Below are 25658 nucleotides of genomic sequence, written 5' to 3' on the forward strand. Positions count from 1 at the left end.
GAAAAAATTTAAGTTTACTTGCCAATCGATGCAGTCACAAGAAATGACGGCCGTGGCAGCCATAAAGAAACAAAATGTTCAACGGAAAAGAGAGAAATTAGACTAGAGCTTCTTCTCCTTACTTTGCTCCAAACGAGGTTATTGCCGAAGACAACTTGAAGTCCATCGAAGAATCTCTCGCCGATGACGACGGCCTCCATGCCTCCAGTTGTCCAACCTTCCTCTGGAATGATGGCTTTGATACAGGGACTTCCACAACTCAAATTGTTGCAGTCTATAGAAGAAATAGGAAAATCCGATCAAGAAAATCGAAAATGATTGTCTTGATTGTATCAGTAATACTGGATAGACAGTTACAGTTCGAACAGAGTACGACCAGGCTCTGTCGCAAATGCGATTTAAGCTCATTGTCCCAAGGTGTGTTGTCATGCCGGAGATAACTCCAATATTACATACCATATTACATATGGTACAAGACATTTGAGGTACTACATAATGAAAGAAAAAGTATCGGGATGTCTTCAATACAATGTTCGTTTTCGACGGAATAATCGGGGTCGCTATAACGAGCAGTGACTTAGTCAATGTCGTAGTTTAAAGTTAGGATCAATACGTGGAGAAAGTTGAACATATTTTTGACAAGACACAAGATACTAACGATCAGGCTTAGACCAGTGCCGTCTTATGGGCCCACCCAGGCACGGCCCACGGGCCTCAAGAGAAAAGGGGCCTCACAAAAATGAAATGTAGTTGAAATTTCCGAGAATTCACCACGTAGGGCCTCAGAAAAATCATTTGGCCCGGGGGCCCACGATGCTCTTAAGACGGCTCTGGCTTAGAGACTGAATTCTTGTTAAGGACGATGAGATAGTACACACTACCCCTGGTACAATCAACAAAGATTTATATATTGATGTATTATAAACTGAAAATTTTCATAAATATAATATAGGACGTTATCTACCTTCCGACGAAATCGAGTCGACTCTCCTCAACTTCCGTCCATGTTTAGAATTGTTGTGTACGAACATGGGTTCAGATTCTCCAAAGATTCGACCTTGCTCGACGTTTGCTTCACTGCACAGTGCCACCTACAATACGTTCATCAATATTATACAGCATACATGACAGATTGAAATTTTTAGTTTTTATGGCGAATTTCAATGTCGAAATATTTTGCATGGGGGAAACTGATTATTCTTACTTTAAATCGTCTCATGTCTCTCGGATTCCCGGCATTTTTGAGGCAGTTCTGATTGCACTTGAGGAAGAATTTGAGAAAATGTCTGCGAAGAGAGAATAAGAAGAAAATTAAATTCGGAAAAACGAGTGATAATGAAATTCCCCGTACTCGTATACACACTGAAAATCCTACGCGTTATCGGATAATACAAGTTGATTCTAAGATCACATAGTACTGAGACAGCACCTCCTAGAGATAGAAGGCCTCTGCATTCTGCTTGTGATGTCAGTAAGTAGTCCATTTTCCCTCAGAATATTCAGGGGAAAAAAAATTCCCTGCTCGTGTCAGTATCATCGTTGAGAGGAAAAGAAATGATCTGGTTCAGAATTGGCGATTTCTACGCCTCGCATCCAATCACTATGCGGTATTTGTGAGCCAATCAGGAAGATTCTACGCCAAAATAAGAAGAAACGAAATAGGATGCTGTGTTTCAAAATGTGGTAAACGTGCTAGTTAGTCCGAATGACGTTTACGGCAAACAGTGCAGAGGCTTCTATCTCTAGGAGGTGCTGACTAAGAGGTGATAGACCACATCAGGGCATATTTTGGCAAAGATTGCGTGAGCATAAGTGATCCTTTTTGTCGCATCACGGTCATTTTTTGCACACGAGGTCTAATTAGACCGGGATCTTCAATTTATTTTGCCGATTCAAAGAACTGAGACTCTGATTGTTGATAGGATTTGGTCACACACACAATAATAAGCTTTATACAATATTTTAATTAAATCTTTGAGACATTTTTGAAATTTCACTGATTCACATTATAGCTGCCACTATGGAAATCATTAACACTCTGTTAAATACCACGCCTTTTTTCAAGAAAAACATTTTTCCTCGATTTTATGCAGGCGATAGTGCTTTTTAACCCCGAGAATAATATTGAAAAAAAAAAAAAACAACCGAGGAAGAGAAATATTCTGGGTTTTTCTATAGTTCTATAGTTTATACTTAACGCCCATTCCAAAACTACTCCGAAGGGAAGAACCGTCTCTGTTTTCGTGGTATAAAAATTCGAACTAAAGTCGACTTCACCAACTGGCAGTTGATCTGACAAGTTATGGTGGTGGGGGGGGGGGTTGAAAACATGTTAGCGAACAAAGCCACAAAGCCTGCCTCACAAAGATAGCTGAGCCCGTCATTGCCCAAATAGCAGGATTCATGAAACCCTCGTTATTCTGCCGAAATGAATTACGATATCTCGTGATTATTTCCGCAGTACAAGGCATCAAGTCAGGCGAGATATCTCGTCATTGACGCTGAGAAGGTTAAAAAAAACTGCTTTACTTCACTGTAGCACTCTAATTCAAGAGCTTCTTTATCTTCTTTATGGACTAATGGAACAAAACACGTCACTTGCACTCATGAAGGAAAAAAAATGTTTTTCATTGTACTCTCATACTCTATGAGCTCAGAATAACCCACTATACAGAAACAAACAAAAACCACAGGCCGATTTGACCTTGAGGAATGAATCATAAACGTAAATACAGTAATCGCAACCAAAATAAATCCACAGAAGAAAAAAAAAACGTTAACCTCGGATTACGCGGAACTCGGATTCCCAAAAGTAAATGGTATCGGTAATAGCCCTCTTCTTCACCCACGATGATGTATCACTTGTTTTATTTCAAGTAAAATGACCCAAAAGGCCATTAAATGGACTATGTATTCATGTTTCCTAGAAGTTTGAACACGTAAACATTGTTTGATCAATCAGCGATAGTGTTTGAGAGAGACAAACACGCACACACACACATAAGTTACCGCTATAAATATATAAAAATATCTTTTCTTTTTCTCGTAATTTTCCAATGTGTGTATTTATATAAAGGAGTTACGAGAAAATAAATACATTTAAAAGAAAAAAGTGAAATCAACAAGGCGCAGGGTTGAGTGACTGGCAGCACAAGCGGCCGCATATATACACATACAGAGGATGGTACGGAACCGCAGTTTCTTCAAAGAGAAGATGAAGACGGGTTTAGTGCTCCAGTAAATCACTGAACCCGGGTTAGCAGTGACAGATTTATCTCTTGTTGTGTTTTTAACGCCCTTGTCAAACCCGAAAAACCTCACCCACGCAAAAAAAAAAAAAGAAATAGTCCATAAGAACTACTTCAACACACGTATATATGAGTGTATGGCTTTCTTCTCTTCTATCTTCGAAAAATGCAGCTTTATGTATTGCCAAACTTGGTGGAATTATCTCCACGGTGACATAGTCCTTCTTATCTCTGAAAGACATGTTTATCGGAACATTGAACAGCTACCGGATCTTTTTTAATGTTTTTTGAAGGGACCCAGACCTTTTTGGTTTGACAAAGTTTAGATCTAGTTTCATCTCGTTGTGATTTTAGGTGTTTGGTAGAATTTATTCATTTTGAATGAACAGCTATAGGATAGTGTTTATGAGGGTGATTGGTGTTCGATTTGTCGAAAGCAGTGACATGGCTTGTATCATGGTATCGGACAGGACGGCTCAAACTTTTTGAGAGAGCGGGAGTCCATTGGTTTCAAAAACATGTCGCTGGGCGACTTGGGCTGCATAGAAATGTAGCACTATTCACTCTAGGTAAACTGAAATTTTGCCGCAGACCGCTAAAGTGATCTGGGGATGCACCATTAGCAAAATAAGTGGTCTGGAAATGTGCCGCGAGCAATATAAGTGATCTGTAAATGCACTTCCGGTCACTTTAATGACCTGGAAATCTGCCAAGAGCCAATCAAATGATCTATAAAACTGAAACGGAAATGTGCTTGTGGTCGCTTAAGTGATCTAAATATGTGCGGTACCCGCGGCGCCTCTTTTCCCTATTAAATGCTTATCCGAGACCTCCGCCGACTCTCCAGAGTTGTTTAACAAAGAATATTTCCGGTAAACCTTTGTCAGAGGCACCGTGACGTGGTGACCCTGACAAAGGTTGGAGGCGCGCCAGGGCACCGCGGCGCTCAGTTTGGGAACCCCTGGGGTAGGGCATTCCTACAATTAATCCAGGAACTAAAAATCCTCCTACTAAAAGACTGAGTTGAGCATCCGCGGGTCTAAAACATTTCCGACACCCCTGAGAAAAAATAAATGGAAATTATGAATGTGTGTGAAAGGGGGGGGGGGGGAAATGAAGAGTAATAATGGAGGAAATAATTTTGAAACAAATAAAACTTCAGAATCTCAGTGTTTAGAATTATCGAAGGAAATAATTTCAGAATCCATAAAAGTTTTCAATTTATAAAGGGAATAATTTTAGAATTGATGAAAATTAGCGAAGGAAACAATTTCAAAATAAGTAAAAATTTAGAGTTAATGTAGAAAACAGTTTCAGAATTCTTAAAATTCAGATTCAATTAAAGAAATAGTTTTAGCGAAGGAAATAATTTCACAATTTATGAAAAATTAAAAATTTCAGAGTTATTAAAAATTTAAAATAATTAAAGGAAATAATTTTAGAATTAACGAAATAATTTCAAAATTTTAAAAAATCCTTACTCAATGAAAGAAATAATTTCGGATTCAATGAAAGAAACAATTTCAGATTCAATGAAGGAAATAATTTAAATAATTTCAGATTCAATGAAGGAAATAATTTAAATAATTTCAGATTCAATGAAGGAAATAATTTAAATAATTTCAGATTCAATGAAGGAAATAATTTAAATAATTTCAGATTCAATGAAGGAAATAATTTAAATAATTTCAGATTCAATGAAGGAAATAATTTAAATAATTTCAGATTCAATGAAGGAAATAATTTAAATAATTTCAGATTCAATGAAGGAAATAATTTAAATAATTTCAGATTCAATGAAGGAAATAATTTAAATAATTTCAGATTCAATGAAGGAAATAATTTAAATAATTTCAGATTCAATGAAGGAAATAATTTAAATAATTTCAGATTCAATGAAGGAAATAATTTAAATAATTTCAGATTCAATGAAGGAAATAATTTAAATAATTTCAGATTCAATGAAAGAAACAATTTTAGATTCAATGAAGGAAATAATTTAAATAATTTCAAAATTGTGTGAAAAAAAAAATCGGAATTAATGGAAAAAATAATTTTAGAATTAATGGAAAAATAATTTGAGAATTAATGGAAAAATAATTTTAGAATCATAAAAAATGAAAACTATTGAAGAAATACTTTCAGAATTATAGAAAAATTAGAATTAACGAAAGTCTTCAAATAATTTGGGGGCCCCTGCTCAACTCAACACGGCCCTGGGCACGGTCTCCGTTGGCTCACCCGTCAGGATGCCACTGCGTTGAAATCTGTTCGGACACAACCTGAGAGTTTGCTTTAGTTATGATTAATAAGTTATGAATCATAACTGTTCAAGGATGATGTCACTCTACACTATCCACAATCACCAGCTTCGCATCATAATTGTTGTCATAAAAAACAGTTCGGGTGTTGGCTAGATAAGAAATTGTTTGAAAACATTGGCATTGTTTACTCATCAAATCCATGTGCTTCTTAAGAATTTGACACGTTCGTGTTGTTTATGTATCACTTCATGGTTATAGAATGTGTTTGAAAACATTATTGAGAGAGAGAGAGAGATTTGTGTGTAGAAAGCATTAACACCATAACAAATCATATACAATCATAAAGAACCGTTTATACATAAACTGTCATTGAAGAAAGTCTGTTTATAAACATTCGGGACTTTATTAAGATATTGTTTGCAACATCATTTTTTAATATTCTTATAGTAATTAATGTTTTATTTTGTCACTAGCTATAATACCCGGCGCTGCCCGGGTTTTCTTCAGTGAGGCTTTTTGGATCACGCGATTTCCCCTTCTTTCTTTGAGGGACATATAAACCGTGTCTAAGTTAACCAATATGGCGACTCTTGAAAGAAACAAATCCAGAAACGTAGAAATGAATACATTTTTTTCCTTTTTTAAGGGACGTTAGGTATTTTGATGCCCCCCCCCCCGAACTTCAAGTTATCGAGATCTGCCTGTTTTCAGCCTCCAAAAATGCTTGATTAAAGCTGTGGAATGTTTCGATGTACTTTTACGGGTTCATAATTAATTTTAAATCATTAATTAATTAATTTTAATCAAAAGACATTACGGAGACATTAATTTTCATGCTTGAGAAAATATGAATAAAAAATTGAAAAATCAATGTTATTGTACGAATATCCAACTCAAAAAGCCGGTCCGGCTAATTACTTCATATTTAATCTTCTGGGCTTCGTATATCTCTAAACAAATTCAATATTTCAAAAATCGAGAATTCTATACAATTTTTAAAATTACTGATGTGGCAGGAAACCCCCACTAAATTTCCGCATTTCTGCATTAAAATCGGCAATTTTACAACTGATTTCCATGAGATCATCCTTTGCCTGTCCCTCAAAGTGATGCTGATGATGACTCTGACGACTATTGAAAAAGCGGCAAGCCATTGTAAAGGCATAAACACGTCTGAAAAGCATTGCTAGGGAACCACGGTAACCAAAGTAAACGTTCCGAAAGTGATTGTTGAGGCCCAAAAACCATTGTTGCCCGACAGTTTTTTGCCCATTTTGAGCATTTGCCCTGCTCTGACGAAATTTTAAAGTAGCCTATCGTTTAAGTCGGGTCCCATTTGGTATATATTCAAAATTTGGCGACGATCGATCTAAAATTGTAGATTTGTATAGAGTACATACACACAGACAGACAGACAGACAGACAGAAAATCAATTTTATGTATATAGATTATGTCTATATTGGGAATTTTTTTTTTGTAAATTAGTTGTTGAAAAACACTGTAGTGTGCGTAGGTATGAAATGTTTGAATGGAAACTGTTAAAACAATATTGTTGAAAAATTGTTCTCCGACATGATTGAAAAACTGTTCTCTGACATTAATGAAGAAGTGTTCTCTCACATGACTGAAGAAGTGTTCTCTGACAACATTGACAAACATTATTCTCATGACTTTATTGAAAAAAATCCTGTTTTTACGATATTGCTGGAAAAAATCCTGTTCTTACGACATTGTTTCAAAAAGTTCTAATCTTTTGTTGGAAAAAGTTCTGATCTTTTGTTGGAAAAAATCCTGTTATAACATTGTTTGAAAAATCCTGTTCTTACACATTCTTGGAAAAAATCGTATTCTCTTACATTCTCGAAAAAAATCCTGTTCTTGCGATATTGCTGGAAAAAATCCTGTTCTTACGACATTGTTTGAAAAAAATCCTGTCCTTACGACATTTTTTGAAAAAATCCTGTTCTTACGACATTGTTTGAAAAAAATCCTGTCCTTACGACATTTTTTGAAAAAATCCTGTTCTTACGACATTGTTTGAAAAAAATCCTGTCCTTACGACATTTTTTGAAAAAATCCTGTTCTTACGACATTGAAAATATTCTGCTCTTTTATTGGAAAAAATCCTGTTCTTACGCAATATTGGAAATAATTTTTTTTACGATGTGATTGTGTTGGAAAACAATGTTCTTGATATTGTTGGGGAAAAAACCTCACCATCTTTGTCAAAAACACTGTTCTTAATGGAAATATTGAAAATCAGTCTGTGTTGAAAATTTATGGAGATCGAGCAGTTGTTTCTTAAATTTCAAAAAGGGTTGTATATATGGAGTTTCTTCAAAAATTTGGATATAAAGTTTTTCTCAAGTTTTAAAATGATGTTTGTTTCAAAACATTTTAAAATAAAGTTTATTCTTGAAAGCTATGAGGTTTTTTGAGGTATAGGAAAACTATGACATTTTTCTTGAAATTTTAAAAAGTTATGAAAATCTTCTAAAGTTTTAGAAAATTATGAAATTTTCCCTGAGATTTAAAAAAAATACAAATTTTTCCTTGTTATTCTAAAATGACTATGAAGTTGAAAACTTGCAACAGAGATGTTCCAACTCTGGCCCATGAACCAATCTGGCATATTTGAAAATTTTGTCTTGTCCGCCGGGTATTTATTTATTTATTCAATATTGCTTGGCTGAGATGATGCAGTGCTTAAGTATGAAAAAAATGACGATTGATGCTACACATAAATTCGGAAATCGTAGTACAATCTACAATAAATACAATGAGAAGGTTGTTTATTTAATGATAAATATCGATTAAATATCTCTAGCAAAAATATTTATCTAAGGCCGGTATTACACTATAAAAGTTTGATAAAATCCCTTTCATAAAACTTGAAAAACCCAACCAATAAGATTATTGGTTACATCCTAGAAAATGCAACCGGTGACCTTATTGGCTGCATTTTTCAAGTTTTATAAAAGGACTTTTACCAAACTTTTATAGTGTAATACCGGCCTAAAGCTATTATATTTAAAATTTTCATGTAGTACTAGGAAATGATTCAATTTGTATACGAAACAATCATTTTTATGCATAAAAAGCCACTGCATCGATTAAAACTTGTACGTTTACAGATTGATTGTATTGTTTTTTCATTCATATCGGACCCTCAAATTAAGAAGCTCTTATACAGCTCAAGAAAGTTATCCTAGCCAAAATATAGCCCGAAACAAAAGTTTGTGCAGCCATGGTATAAAGGAATAAATTTTCTTAGTGACATTCAAAGACGCATAGAGATCACAAAGCGAAAATATTCTACCAGCTGGGGAATCCCATCACGTGTCTTAACATTCATCAAATCACAAATTTGCATATCCAATTCCAAACGAGTATTAGAAATTCCCCGAAAAAACCATTAACACTTCCCGACTTCTATTTTTTGTTTTAAATCGTAACAATACGACGTTTCCAACAAACATCAAAACTTTTAACGACACTATTAGTTAAATCAATATATATATATGTATATATCCTAAGCCGATACTTTCATTAAAATGTTTTTAAAAAGATCATAATTATCATGAAGTTAATTGAACGGATATTAATATCCATAATTAGATGAAGAGATGAAAAAAATGGCAAAAAATTCCCTGAAAAATTAATTGAGACGATTCCCACCGCGTCAGGACATTTTCTCCTCATTCAATTAATTTCAAACGATATAACGTCGACAAAAATAGCCATAATATACATTTCCCCCTACCTACCATCACATCATCATCATCACCAAATACAATCATCAACCATTATCTCATAACCATTCCTTCCCCTTCACGAAAGTAATCACCAGGATAATTTCAAACTCATGTTTTTGTCATAAACGCACATTTGCATATGAAAAGTTTTGCCAAATTCAAAAGAGAGGGGAAAGGGGGTTTAAAAATAAATGAAAGTCTCATTCTCTCTCTCTCTCTCTCTGGAGACGAATGTGCTCAACATGGACTGTCATTCATGTTCAAAAAAAAGAGCATGGGTTTCAAAAATCATACATTTTTTTCCAGTACTGAGCATAAAGTATGATTAATTGGTTATCAAATTACGACTGGTTGAATTTCAATTTGTATACGAATTGATGATAATTATGCGTAAAAGAGGCCTCTGCATCAATTGAAGCAAGTATTTTTAAATATTGATTATGTACTCCGATGGCTTCAAACGTAAAGGAAACAATTTTTGTGACCGTAGTCACATTGGAAAAGGCATAAATAAAATCCCAAAACAAAGGCGAAAGATCAGATTGGCTGACTGCAATCACGTGTCTTAACATAAATCAAGTAACAAATTTGCATATCCAGTTCCAAGCGAGTCTTAGAAATTCCTCGAAAAACCATTAACACTACCCAAGTTTCTTTCATTTTCTACAAAATCGTAACAATTTGAAGTTTCCAAAAAACATCGAAAGTTAACGACACTATTCATTAAAAAAATTGAGAAAAAAAACCATCTCCCTCAACCGACACTTTCATTAAAATCTTTTAAAAGAATTCATAACTATCACGAAGTTAATTGAACGGGTATTAATATCCATAATTAGATAAAGAGGTAAAAGAAAAAAAACGATAAAAATTCCCTCAAAAATTAATTTCGACGATTCCCACCGCGTCCGGACATTTTCTCTTCATTCAATTAATTTCAAACGATATAACGTCGAGAAAAATAGCCATAATATCCATTTCCCCCCCCCCAACCTACCATCATCATCACCACCACCAAACACAATCATCAACCATTATCATAACCATTCCTTCCCCCCTTCAGGAAAGTAATCACCAGGCTAATTCCAAACTCATGTTTTTGTCATAAACGCACATTTGCATATGAAAAGTTTGCCAAATTCCAATGTGAAAAAGGGAGGTTTAGAAACAAAATAAATGAAAGTCTCCTTTCCTCTGGAGACGAATACACTCAACATGGATTGTCATTTGCCCCACCCCAAAAAAAAAAGTATGAACAACAAAAAATCATAAATTTTTCTCAAGGACTGAGGGAATATATAAAGTATGATTAATTATCAAAGTATGACTAATTGAATTCAATTTCTATACGAATTAATGATAATTATTCGTAAAAGGCTTCGGCATCAATTGAAACCAGTACTTTTAAACAATGATTATTGTTGTTGTTTTTTTATTCATGTCGGGCTTTCGAATTTAGAAGCTCTTATATAGCTGAAATATAGCCCGAAACAAAGGAATACATTTTTGCGACCGTAGTCACATTCGAAGACACATAAATCTCAAACACAAAGGTTAAAAGCCAATCAGATCGGCTGATTCTAATCACGTGGCTCAACATTCATCAAATCTCAAATTTGCATATCCAATTCCTAACGAGTCTTGGAAATTTCTCGAAAATCCATTAGCACTTCCCGACCTCTCTTTTATCTTTTAAAAAATCGTAACAATACGACTCTTTTCCTACAAACAATCGAAAGTTAACAACTCTTTTCCATTAAAACAAAAAAAAAATAGCTCCTCAACCGATACTTTCATTAAAATCCTTGGAAAAAAAAATAATCCATAATTATCATGAAGTTAATTTAGCGGGTATTAATATCCACAATTAGATAAAGAGATGGGGGGAAAAAAACGACAGAAATTAACTCAAAAATTAATTCCGACGATTCCCACCGCGGCGAGACATTTTCTCCTCATTCCATTAATTTCAAACGATATACGTCGACAAAAATAGCCGTAAAATATCTCCATCATCACCCCCCCCCCTCTCATCATCTCTCATGACCAAACACAATCATCAACCATTATCATAACCATTCCCCTCCACCCTTCACGAAAGTAATCACCAGGCTAATTTCAAACTCATGTTTTTGTCATAAACGCACATTTGCATATGAAAAGTTCGCCAAATTCCAATGTGAAAGAGAGGGGAAGGTTTAGAAATAAATGAAAGAGTCTCATTCCCTCTGGAGACGAATGTGCTCAACATAGACTGCCATTCATCTTCAAAAAAAAACAACAAAAAAAAAGAGCACGGGCAACAAAAATCATAAATTTTTCTCCATGACTGAGGGAAACGGGACATGAAAGTGCTAATGATCTCGTCATAACTGGAACAAGTTCATCTCGACAGGTCCTTCTAAGCGGCATCTGTTACATGATGGAAAGAAAGAGAGTGAGAGAGAGAGCACAACTACTACTATTACCATGGATCATGAATAATAACATGGTTGAAATATAAAATGGGGGGTGGATTTACCCTCTTTTCTCCCTTCTAAAGCTAATTTTTCCTCCATTTTTTTCGCTCCTACAGAATTAGCATCGCAAATTTACAGGATAGGAATGAGACACACACGGATAGAATCCCAACTTACCATTGGCTGGCGAGAGTAGAGAGGGATATCCCCCCCCCCTTGGCTTTCCATGTTCCAGGATAAGGAACTAGAGTCCTTTTCCGGGGGAAAATGGTTTTGAATTCATTACCACTTTATGCTTGTCTTGTGCTAAGTAATCTCTGCCCTCAAGCATTACACAGAGAGATGGGGTAAGTAAGGGCAGTGAGAGAAAGAGAGAATAAGATGAAATCCGCCATTCTCTCCGTGTCTATCTATCTCACCGGAAGGGTCCCTCCGCCCTCTTTTACAGTCGGCGGGGTTCGGGAAAAGTCCCAAGAGGTTCTTGATGTTGTGTAGTAGGGGAAAATCGGGGATAGGTGGTTGTTGGATGCGTGGTACACACACACACATGCATCTACAACATTGGATGATATTGGAGGTTATTTCCATCCAATCCCCAGGTGTCATCCTGTTTATTCGATGGAAGAACTGCAGGAGAGAAAGAGAGAGAAGGTGGTTGGTTAGATGAGGTCGGAGAGATGGAGGGACATAGAAAATACCATCTTTCTCTCGGGTCATTCCCAAAGGTGCCGTTAGGATTCGTAGCTCCAGGATACAGCCTATGATACGAAGGATATATACGTATATATATGTATATAAATGTATGTGTGTGTGTGGTAGTTTTGTCTATCCACGGTGGTGGTGGTGAAGGACGTTGGAGAATATTTTTCGTCTGGAACTTGGTCGATGACACGTTATCCCTTCCTTTTTTCCCCGAAAAACTTGAATTTCACCGAAATCCTCCAGGCACTTAATCAAATGGAGGAATCATCCATTGAAACAACAAGGATTGCTTTAGAAAAAAACAAAATGACACGGGTATACACAGAAAAATCCGATTAAGGCACGCTTCGGAACAGGTGGTTGAGATTGTGCAATGGGCTGTAGATTCAGGGAGAGATATCTCTCGTTGGTGGGAAAAGAAAAATTTGGATAAGTGCCATCGCGTATCACTGATCACGGTGTAAACAAACGAAAAAATAAATCGTACATTTCAGTCATCAACAAGTCAACAATGGCTCTCGTGGACGTAGAGTCCGACGATATTCGTCACGATCGTCATCTACGCAAGTGTTTTCCATTCCAAACCTTCTTGATGTTGCGGAACCCCTGTAATGAAGGTCAATGTACCGGGGACACTGTAGTGAATGTCAATTTCAAAAGGAAAAACCCCAAAATGGATTTTTTTTTTTTTATGGTTTGCATATCACAAAAAAATGAAGTAATTAATTGCGATTTCACACTGTGTCAGTCACTATCTGTCATTTCAATATATGTGTTATTCATGCAATATTGGTAAATGGAAATGATTCTGCGGATCCTTGCAAATTACTCATGGCCTCCCTGGGGGGTCCGCGCAACACAGGTTGAATAACACAGACCTACGCCATCTACAGTTAGAGCAGTGTTTTCCAACCTGTGGTATCCTGACCCCCCCCCCCCCCGGAGGTCCGTGAGTACTTTGCCATTGCTATCTCCACCTTAGTTCGTTAAACACAAAGGAACCTGTGAGACGCAAAGAATACACACACACACGCAGGCAAGCTTCAAATCAGTCAATTCAACCGATTCCTAAAGTCCAGAAATTTGAGAAATTTCCGAAATCAGTGACCCGGCATGCCGGAAAGTATGGGCATTCCCATCATGCTGGATTGCCTCAATATTTCCCAGTATGATGGCTAATGCGGGGGAATACGGTAATATTCAGCACATTACAATGTGAAAAACAATAGGTTAAGTTTTTCTAATCCCAAAAAGCTCAAATCCCCCGAAACCTCTCCAAGAAGTCCGTGATCCCCTGGTTAAAAACCATTGCGTTATATTCTGATTTTCTCAACCACAATTTACCAAATTTGCAACACTGGGCTATATCCCGCTTAGTTCACTTACAAAATGCCTCTGTGCATATCATTTGAAAAATTCAGACACGAACAATAGATACTCTCAAAATCAAAACAAAAATATTTAGGATTATATAATACCAATTATGTATATTATAAGTATATTTGAGTCGTCGTGACTCAGAAATATCTTTTTGACACATTAATAAACTCATTATTAATTAAGAAAAATTTAAATTTTAATGTTTCAGAGGTTTCAGATTGACACAACCATGAAATTTTATGGCCAGTCATGGAAATATTCAAATTTATACAACTAATGAGGTCATATACTATACATTGGTTTCTTCACTCTCTCTTCACCATAAAAAAAACCATAATTTTAGTTAAAGTGTCATGAGATTGAGAAATTCAGTTGTAATTGATAAATGGAATATGAAGAATTTGAGAAATCTCTGAACGATGCCTGTCTACGGAATGTTATCCACAAATACGTTCTCATGAAGGGAAGTGCAGATTCTGCAAGCCAGGAAAAGATATTATGGAAATGCCTAGGCTTTCGTATACTGTTACCAAAGAAGACCTGTTCCTCACAAGTTCGGGCCCTGGGCAAACATGCTTTGTTTGAGGCCGTCTTGCACAGTGTCCCATAAATTCGTAAATAGATTAAAAATGGAAGGAATTGGAATATTTGAATGCGGTTTGCGGAAAAGTTTATTCTAACGAAGGGAATTTTGTTTTTCCTTTTTGGTAAAGGAAAAAAAAAGATGCTCAAATTTTTGTCAATCTCCTCTGTGTCCGAAAACGTTTGTATAGCTTCATCCGAAAATTCACGGCTGAGGTAAAATACCTTCATCATTTGTGCAGCAAAATTCAGAAATGAGCTATCAATCGTACGCCCTACATTTTGCACAGGATTGTGATTCACATATTTCCAGTAATTTACTTTCGTGAAGTGCTATCCTATCAACAAAAATTTCAATTACATTTTTATTCTCTGTAAAAAAAAAATCCCCTTCGTGAAATTAGTTCTTTCGCAAACCACATTCAAGTTCAACAATTGCTTGAATTTTTATGAGCTTTTAAACTATTTACGAATTTAGGGGACACCCCTTATATCGCATTCTTTGAGACAGAGCAGGGTATGGGGTGGGGGGGGGGGGATATGCCGCCCGAGACGATTAAAAATTAAAATTACTTTTTAATATTTTCATAAAAATAAATTAAAATATTAAAAGAAAATCCTAAGGCCCCGGGATTACACTACAAAAATTTTGTAAAAGTGCTTTTATTAAACTTGAAAAATACAACCAATAAACAGATCGGTTGCATTAGCTCGAATGTAATCGATCAGCTTATTGGTTGTATTTTTCAAGTTCTATAAAAGCACTTGTGTACAGTGTAATCCCGGCCTAAGATATCTTAAACAATTTTTGTGTTTATTTGAAATGCTTTTCAAGGGTTAGTGGCCCCCAAATCCTTGTGCCCAGGTCAGGTTTGCGCTTGTGTCAAGCGATCGCAAACTGAACGGCTTGTGAAATATTCTTGTGCTCTAGTGCCATTCAAGTTCACCGTAACGAGACAAATGTCACCACTGCGACTAATAACTGAACTAAACACAGCGGAGCACCAGTTGATGCGAGATGTGAATGCCGGCTGGAGTGGTGCGTGTGTTCCGACCGACTTACTGCAGTTGAGCAGTCCACTGTCCAAATGAACCAGGCTTTTGTCTAAAAATGTCACCGTCGCAAACCCTGTTGTGTCACGAATTCCTAGATAATCTAGTTTAATCTAGGAGGCCGTGGTTGTGTGTATGGTGTCCCAAAGCAGAGATGAATAGTCACAGCACCCATACGAATTTATTCTGCAGGGCGATATCAAAATTAGACTTCGTTTGATTGGCAAAGGGTTGATTCTTTCGGATGAGTCACATTCTAGTCTGCCTGTAATGAGTGGTTGCTGGGAAAAATCTCTGAGAACAAGTTACCTATAACCACTGCTGGGAGAATTTTATTCCCCCATCTATCATTGTCCGAAAACTGTTATGCAGTCGGATTCCGTTTTAACGAATACCGATATAGCGAAAATCTCGTATAAACGAACACTTTTCTAATCCGCCGGATAAGTTTATATGGGAACAATGCAAAATCCTGGCATTACTTTATAACGAAATTTCATTTTAACAAAATGATTTCTCCGGTATCTTGAAGTTCATTATAACGGGATTCGACTGTAATTACATCCTCAATGTTCATTCATATTTCTTGAAGCTATTTTAATTATGGTTATGAATGAATTCACCCTCTCAGATCATGTGTAACAGGAGTGCACAACCTCCGGCCCGCGTACCAAATGCGGCCCGTCAAGAGGTTCCATCCGGCTCACGAAAAGTGTTCTGGAGAAAAATATCATCAATACACACAACACAATAAGCGCATAGGCTGACAATATTCCCTATATAAAAATACTAGAAATTGGGATTCATACAGGATATTTCCAATAACCGCAAAAAATTGTCAGCTGAAGTAAAGTTGCCAATCAAAGCCAAAAAAATTGTCAAAGAGAGATAAAATGGCCAGTTTCTGCCAAAACAATTGCCTAAGAAAAGTCCCCAATTACAAAGTTAACTGTTTTACTTCTCCCCTCCAATTAATTTTAATCAACTCATTTGCAATAGCACTTCATTTCCCGCCATTGGCGATTTTTGTTTTTTGGAAATTTTAGCAATAATTGGAAACTTCCCTCAGTTTTAGTATTATATTCGGCGGCAATTGGCAACATCTCGTGTTTTTCTCGAGAAAACATGGTCACTTTGCGATCGCAGGGATTGAGGGATTTTCTTTGGAGCTTGGGTGTTCAACCTTTTGGGGAGTGCGCGCCACTTCATTGATTTGAAAACGTGTCGCGTGCCACTTCAGTGATCTGGAACAGCACCGCAGGCTACTAAGTGATATAAGCAAATGTGCCACGCGTTGCTTAAGTGCTCCGAAATTGTCCGCATGTCTCTTTAGTGCTCCGGAACTGTGCCGCGCAGAGGTGATTTGTAAATATGCCGAGGTTCACTGAAGTGCTCTGCAACTATGTCACGGTGATCTATAAATATGCCCCACGGGTCACTTAAATAATCTGCAAATGGGCCACGAAGCTTCTGAAATGATCTGAAACTGTGCCGCAAATGCTCCGGAACTATGCCTAAGGTCATTCAAGTGCTCCGGAACTGTGCCTCAGATTACTCAAGTGCTCTGGAACTTTGCCGCATGTTACTCAAGTGATCTGTGAAGATGCCACAGGTCACTCTAGAAATCCGTGAATGTGCCGCGGGCCACTTAAATGATCTAGGAATAAGTCACGGGTCACTCAAAGAGTGTGGAACTGTACCACGCGTGCATAAGCGATCTGGAAATGTGCAGAAAGTTAATTTTTTACAAAATTATGTTTGTGGTCGTGGGCCAGAACAAATGACCAAGAGGGCTGCATTTGGCCCGCGGGTTGAGCGCGTATGCTTTTGAGATTTCAAATTTCTGCGGAGCAAAATTTGAGGAGTTTTTTGGAATTTTTCTATAAAGATACGAAAAATCCGGTTTCCGACCGGAAGGTTTTGATAGGGCTAAAAACTTGTAAAGCACCTAATGTGACAGCATATTCATCTCAAAAACAAAGATGGATTTCATCGAGGATCTTTTGAAGCGGAATTGCGTTTTTATGGAAATGACAGCGATATGTTTTGGCTCTCCAAGTAACACAACACGCACGAGAGTCCGGAAACAGATGACAAAATAAAACACATTACGTATATGTGCCCGCGCTGTTCTTTATTTTTCCACTGCATATGTAAATTTGCTTTCTTATTTGTAAAACTTACTTTCTTCCGCTGTTCCAGATGTTATGTCCAGTTTGAATGAAAAAAAAGAAAAGGGTTGAAACGAATCGCGTAACTCCTTAGACACGTTTCCGTGTGTTTATTTATAGGCTTCGTGTCAAGTCCACGTGCTTTTTGTTGTGTCCTTGATCTAAACCCATTGATCAATTTGACAGCTCTTTCCTGGTATTAACGCTCTTGTAATGGATACAGTAGACGCCGTTTATAAGAATCACCCGCTTTTAAGGATAAAATTGGCAAAACAAAAACCAAACGCTGTTTTAACGTAGGAAAATCGTCGGTTATAAGAATCAGATTCCCGCTTATAAGAATAAAAAAATTTTTTTTAGCGGCTTCACCGTTTATTTTAGTAGTGGAAACTTGTAGAACTTTTTGTTATTCACAAGGTTATTTGGAGGACTACTTATTGACACTTTTACCTTTATGAGAACTATCTTGCCTGCACCCCCACCTCAGAACAGTGAATATTATCAACACCACCTATAAAAGAAGGCCTCCGCACGAAGCTTGCGACGTCATTGAGGAAGGCCATCTCACCTATAGCCATTGGGTATACTACAAAAAAGTGTAAAGATGGCGCATGCGTCGGCCTACTATATCCAATAGCTGGATGACCTTCTTCAGTGACGTAGCGCGCATCATGTGGAGGCCTTCTTCTATCAGCTTGTGTTGATATTATACAGCTTTGCAGTCACGTGAGCTTCAGTGAATGACAGAAATTATCAGCAAGGGGTCCATGGTAGAAAAAACTGGTCAGTAACCAGTTTAGTCTTTTATAAAAGAAGTTACTGATAAGGGCGAATGCATCTATAGAGCAGTGTTTCTCAAAGTGAATATAATATTGCTTACTACTACTACTACTACTTAACCGTACATGCACCTCGTACACATTCCTCGCCAGAATTTCTAACGAATCGATGCATGTCGGAACGTACATATTTATGTTGTTAGAGTTGAGCTTGTTTCGTGTTTTTCCTTGTGTTGCTATCTGTGTTGTTATTTGAATATAGTTATTGAAAAAAAAGTTATTTTGTTAATATTATTATTAATATTATATTATTATTAATAATTACGTAATTTGCATATTATCTAATGTGTTTTACTATTATCTTGTTATTTTGACGTTAAGATGGCAAATGTGCTTGAGCTTTCGTGTTGTAGGTCTGTCTGTTCTCTGCGGAGAGACTTTTGTAAATGAGGGACTGCCTCGAATTAGCACCTCGAAGTTGGAAAACCGCAGAGAATCAATTTCAGCCGACCAACAACGTACGTCCGGGATTCGAACCTGGATCAATCAATCTCTCAACCTCACGATGAGAGTCCAGCACGATGCCCACATGACCGCACAGCGGCAATATTGTTCACTGGAGAGCGATGGAATGGTCCGGGGGGGGGGGGGGGGAGAAGCTACAGGTATGAAACAGAATCATCGTGTATAACAGAGAATATGGGTTTGCTTGAGTTGGTTGGGGAGGGGGGGGCGATGAAGGAGGAAAAACATTTCTGAAGAAGGGGGGGGGGCGATGAAAAGAAGTTTGTTAAAACTGTGATCTAAAGTTATAGGCTTGGAGAATAGTATTGCCATATTGACATTCTGCGGAAAATGCATCAACGCAAATCTTAAGTTTAAAGTCTAATAAGTAAGCGCAAATCTGATAAGTTTGCTCAAAAAAGCAGAATCCGCTCAAAACTGCAATTGTCTTCCTTCTTGCAACCAAAGAGAAGCTGCCTCATCATCAGAGATTCGAATAAATATTCTTTTTGCCCTGAATAACCGACAGTGGTATGTGTGAGAAATGAAAACTATACGGATATTTAAACTATTGTAATTTAAATCATTAAGAAGTAAAAAGTCGAACATTGAATTTCTAAGCTCCTCGTGTTTTTACTACCAAAGCATTACCTCGGCTAAAGAACCTCCCCCTTTCCTCCGGCGTACATCAGTGGTAATTGCTGTATATATAGGAACAACGGGAGAAAAGTTTCGGGTATAAGAATCAACTGCTTATAAGAATCAAAATGGGGAGAATCAAACGTGATTCTTACGAGCGGCGGTTACTGCATCTTTCTTTAAGGCAGGGGAGGCCAACATTCCCCCCCCCCCAAGTCGTGCCACAATCGTAAGTTTAAATCTAATAAAATGCAGGCGCATTCTAAATCTTGTTTCATTTTCAATGCACGTCGCTCTACGAATTTCAACGGGCAGACCATACGTCTCATTTTAACGGGACACAAACTCACTCTCTTCGTTCTTTGTTTGACTTTCCTCTTATTTTCGCGCTTTTATTTCTGAGCCCTTAATTCGATTATCACAAAAGGCAGAAACGCGTACATCACAGCGCCTATACCATATTGAATATAGGTTTGGCAGGCTACGAGTCCTATCATTCATAAGAGAAGGATTGTTTATAAGTCGGAGAGAATTTCGTTGATTGTGGAAAATGGAATTTCTTTACTACCTGTTGAAAAGCGCTCGCGTGCCACTCTTGATACCATGTTGTGGCCCTTGTGCTGCCGGTTGGCCAGCCCTGCTTTAGGACAATCTCAAACTCTGAAAGATTCGATCCCACATCAGGCATTTGAGAATTGGATCATTCCGCTCTAACTAGACGAATCTTGGGGCCCTCTGTGCGGAACGATCATAGTTTGAAAATATTTAAAATTATTAAAGTTTCTGAAAACATTAACGTAGTTGAAGCGAGCACAGCCGCCATGCTTTCATTACTACGAAAAAAAAATTGTTTCGCTCAGTATTTTTTGGCATTTCTAGTATCGTGAGTGTGACGTCATTACCAAGCAAGAGGCCTGGTGTACCCACACCTAAGGCGCCTGGAATATTGAGCGGACTCATCGCCCCCCCCCCATCATCTTAGAGCGGCAAAACCAATTTTCTATTGAAAGTTACGTCTAATCGTTAAAAAAACAGCGGCATAGGGAACAGCCAATACCCATCTACATCAGAAGGGCTACACGCGAAGCTCGCGATGTCACTGAAGAAGTTATTTTACCTGTGGTTATTGAATATAGCAGGCAGAGACGCATGCGATATCTTTACTCTTTTTCATGCAGTATATCCAATGACTATAAGTGAAATAACTTCTTCTGTGACGTCACGAGCTTCGCATGGACGCCTTCTGCTATAGATGGTGTTGGAACAGTTATTGGAGGTAGCGATACTGACGTCACACACATCCTTCACACGAATATGGCGGATGAGCAAGCCTAGGGTTTTTTCAAGAAAAAACTGGTTTATCCGTTCTAAGATGGAGGACGATGAGTCTCCCCCCGCGCCTCTTTTCTCAGCCACCCCGTTGGGCATTTTGCCTGTTGTGGCGTTGTATTTGTATTTGATCACCATATGGCCAAGGTTTTCAAGGTGCCCCTAGCACCCCTATAGGTGGCTCTGCTATGACCACTTTCGAGAAAGTAGCTGGCCATTTCACGGGCCTGGAAAGTCATCTGATCAGTCTAAAACGTATCAGAATTAACAAATGTCTTGGTCTTCGGCCACCCAATTTGTGATGTCAATATTCATGCTTTGCATAAGAAAACGTAGCTAAATGAATGCTAGAAAAATCTGCCGAAATTCTTTTCCTTTGCCGAGATCTCTTCCAGCCTAGCTTCTTGGCAGAATCCAAGAAAATGTAGCTATAGATGTTTTTTGATTATAGAGCTGGATCACATGCAGTTATATTATTCCATCATACCAGTTTTTACTTATTGCGGAAGTCCTTCATTTAGTCCATGGTATATATTCAGTCCTATGGTATAGGTATTGGACTTGCAGAGTCGCAGAACCGTACCGTTGGCTGCAGGGAACCAGGGGAAGATGAATATCCAGAGCTCAGATGCAAATCCTTATACATCTAATTACCTTATACGTGGGGGAAAAAATATAAAGCCCCCAGATCTCGATTGTTCTAACGCAGCAACTACGGCCTTGATAACTTGGCAAAAAATATGCAAAAGAATTCCTTCGGCCAAGGCCGGATCTTTCACTGACATTGCTCGTCTTCAGTTCTCGACTGGGCTGCCCAGCATCTGACATTCTAGACATGGCCGCGTTAGAGGCTGACAGAACCCTGACCTTAGAACAGAGGTCAAGCTTTTTTCTAGTCGCGAGCACTGCCTGAACCCATCATCAAAAGAACAACATCCTTACGGCAAGTTTGACATACAAATGGCATGGAATCAGGATGATTATGTCCTTGAATGTAATTTGTACAAGGTAATTCAATTGGAACGTTGTTCAAGTGCTCGCGAGCAACGGGTTGAAAGATGCCTGCCTTAGAGCCTACTACTACTACTACTATCAGTAGAAATAGCCTTTGTGTGCCTGGATATCGGCATTACACTATTGAATTTTTTGCACAATAAATTGTACACAGGGCTGCCTGCCAAAATCCTTGATCAGGGCAACGTTATAAGATATGGGGAGCAGTTATTCTTAAGCGGGGGCCTTAGAGAGGTTCAGGGTTCTTATGAGCTGGGAAGGGAATACAATTAACTTATTGTTTTTACATATTATTATGTGAATATTATTCTATAAATGGGTCTGTGGCTTTCGTCGCCTTGGCACAAAGGGTCCGAGGAACACAAAAGGTCAAGAACCCCTGATGAATAGACTCCTATTCTTGGACACTGATCTAAATGACTCTAAAAAGCCGGGAGTCGAGCCTATCAATTCCGCGACTCTCAGATATCGAACCGACGATGCTGCTAATTAGAAATCAACTACGTCAGAGCGTTCATTGATAAATTTCGTTATTGATTAAATTGTCATGTTAACACCTTGTTATCAGGCCTTGATGACTAGCTTCGTTAATTATTCAGGCATTAATTTAATCGAATATTCTCGAGACAGCCGCTAAAAAACTTTAAAAATCAATATCAAATTAGTGAGGAAAAACAATCTATAGTACTGAGTGAAATAATGCCGATTCTTATTTTACTTAAACGGATTATAATTATATACGATTATAAGTTAATCAATTTAAAACAACTTAATTACCTGTCGATGATGACTGGATCAGATGGAGTCTCGTTCCGATTCCCACAGCTTTTCTTCTCACAGCAACGCCTGAAAAATGCAATTATCAGCCGTGTTACTTGAAGATAATTATAATTACATTTACCCACAATGAAAAATTTCGAATATCATGCCAATGAAACGGGATATAAAACTTAATTATTATTTCTGATTATCTCCGGTATTTTCTTCACATTCGTAATCATTCAAATAGAGTTGGCGATTTTTGAATTTTTATAATTTTTTTATAATTGATTTCAGTTGTTTGATTGAATTTTCATAAAATTTTAATGAAATATTTTAGCTATTTTTTTCTCGAATTTCTATAAATTCGTAATTGATTTCAGTATTTTTTTTTTTTAATTTTTATAAATTTCGGTTTCAGATACATTTTTAAATTTGTTTTTATCAATTTTTGAAAGATAAATTTCAGCTAACTTTTGAATTTTTATGAATTTTGATTTCAGCTAGTTTTTAAATTTTTATAAATTCTGAAATTTATAAAAATTTCACAAAAAATCATTGAAATTTCCAATTCGATTTCAGCATTTTTTTGGGAATTTTATGAATTTTTGAATTATCGATTTTGGTAATTTTTATTGAATTCATATAAATTTTTCAATAACTCATTTCAGAATTTTTTTTTCCTGCTATTTAGATTCCTACCAATTTATATTTCAACTAATCTTTTAAAAAATTGTATTAACTTATATTCCAGATAATTTTTTCAAAACTTTTGTAAATTTTTAAATAATTATCGATTTTAGATAGGCTTATTTAATTTTTTATAAATTAATAAACATTTTATTCCAGTAATTTTTTTAAATGTTTATGAATTTTTCAACAATCGATTTCCGAAATTTTTATCAATCTTGGCATTTTTTTTAAATTTTTTTGCAATTTTATGAATTTTTTTTTTTTTGCAATTTTATGAAATTATTTTTTTGCAATTTTATGAAATAATTTTTTTGCAATTTTATGAATTTTTTTATTTTATAATTTTTATTTAATTTGGCAGTCTTTTTGAATTTCTCTATCAATTTTTGAATAATTAATTTGCAGCAATTTTTTAAATTGTTATGAATTTTGATTCCAGCTAATTTTGTTTAAATTTTATAAATGTTATATAAAAATATGTTTTAAACATTTAAAACCAGAAATTTTTTGAATTTTTATAAATTTTTGAACAATCGATTCCAGCAATTTTTTTTTTAAATTTTGCAAATTTTTGAATAATCATCGATTTTGCAAATTTTCGTGAATTTTTCATTTCAGCTGTTATTTTGAATTTTTTTTTTTTTTTTATAAATTTTTGAATAATCATTTTCGGCAATTTTTTTCCTCTTTTTCATGTGGAACATGTGGTATTTAGAAATATGTCATGTAAAAAGAAGAAGGGGGGGGGGGGATTTTTGGTCGCATGTTGGCAATGGCTGACGAAGCCGCGGGCGTTGGGCAAACCACGGTTCGCGACAGATGAGACTCGCCATAGAGGATTCGTGGGTGATTCACCGACGACTCAAAACGAGTTGGGCGTGGATTAGATCGAATAAAAATGCCTGAAATAGGAAGCTCTCTCTCTCTCTTTCCCTTCATCCAAGCTTTATAGTTAAGCCCCCCGTACATTACACACAGCACCATATGCGAGATCGATTGAATTATATTCAACGAGAGAGAGAGAGGGGGTCTCCTATTTCTATTCTGTCCCCTTATATACTAGTCTTATTTGATAAAGTACTGAAAAAAAAGAATGATGAAGCTCCCCCAAATTCTTGCGCACAGCACAGAGACTTCTCATACTAGGCCAAGTTAATCATACTGAGCAGGGTTTTTTCTCGGGACTATTTTAAACACATTTAAGATTTTACCTTTATTAATTGAAGCATATGTGCTCATAAGCCGCGGGTGAAATGTGGCCCCTTAGAGTCATTTGATGTGGACCACGAACTCGAAACTAATTTTGTACAAATGAACTCAGCAGTGCATTACGAGATCACTCAAGCGACCGGTGGTGCAATTTTACATCACTGAAGTGGTCTATGGGGGGCATTTCCAGCTCATTTCAGTGACCAGCGCCACATTTACCAGATCACGAAGTGAACCGCGGCACATTTACAGGTCATTTAAGTTGGACGCGGCGCAATTGCAGATCAATTAAGTAACCCAGGGTACATTCTCACTTGAATTAATTGATCCGCGGCACATTCCCAGATCGCATAAGTGACCCGCGGCGCATTTACGGATCATTTAAGTGATCCGTACATTTTTACATCAATTAAGTGGTCAGCTACGCATTTCCAACTCACTTAATTAGGCCGTGACACATTTACAGATAATTTAAATGATCCGCAGCACAGTTCCAGATCATTTAAGTAGCCCGCGACACGTTTACAAAGCAATGAAGCGGCCCGTTTTCTCCAAAAGGTTGAGCACCCTTGCCTTAAGCAATTTTTCCTAGAGTGGGCAATACCGGCCCTGGGGCGCGGGGGGGGGGGCGGTAGCAGCGATGAATTTAGTATAGGATCCTGTGGATGTGAACACTCATGAGGGCAATGAGGAAGAAATTTTTTTGAGGATGGCGATAGAACAAGAGTTTGGGAAACTACGCCTTAAAGCAGGCATCTTCAACCCATTGCTCGCGAGTCCCACGGTGCTGCTCCCTGAAGCACCCAGAGTGCTCGATGCTTGTGTCCGATTTGGTGCTCGCGAGCACTTGATCAGCATTTCGATTAAAAACACCCTGTACAAATTGCATTCAAGGATTGAAATCAGCCGGATTTTTCATGCATTCGTATGTCAAACTTGTCGTGAGGGGGTGCTCGTCTTTTGATGATGGGTACAGAGGCAGTGCTCGTGACTAGAAAAATGTTGAAGACCTCTGCCTTAAAGTATACTTACCGAACAAAAAACACAGCTCAAATAGTTCATTTTTAGCTCTTGAGAATGATAATTCACCGGACAATTCAACAACTTTACTCACATT

The 25658-nt window shown here is 37.1% G+C and overlaps 1 protein-coding gene across 1 annotated transcript in view; it reads right to left on the bottom strand.

The window, feature by feature from the left end:
- LOC149077200 (transcription factor unc-3-like) overlaps positions 1-25658 on the bottom strand; it is a 66581-nt gene that overhangs the window by 19024 nt on the left and 21899 nt on the right. The window contains exons 6-9 of the mRNA XM_089242754.1: positions 22658-22726; positions 1205-1286; positions 965-1091; positions 123-274 (exon numbers count right to left, since the gene is read on the bottom strand). Of these exons, the coding sequence (XP_089098880.1) occupies positions 123-274; positions 965-1091; positions 1205-1286; positions 22658-22726 (430 nt within the window). The remainder of the gene's footprint in view (positions 1-122; positions 275-964; positions 1092-1204; positions 1287-22657; positions 22727-25658) is intronic.

Source organism: Pholcus phalangioides, unplaced genomic scaffold, assembly GCF_987345545.1.
Source record: "Pholcus phalangioides strain wild (caught in Gottingen) unplaced genomic scaffold, Ppha-v1.0 ptg000015l_1, whole genome shotgun sequence".
Classification (NCBI taxonomy): Eukaryota; Metazoa; Arthropoda; class Arachnida; order Araneae; family Pholcidae; genus Pholcus; species Pholcus phalangioides.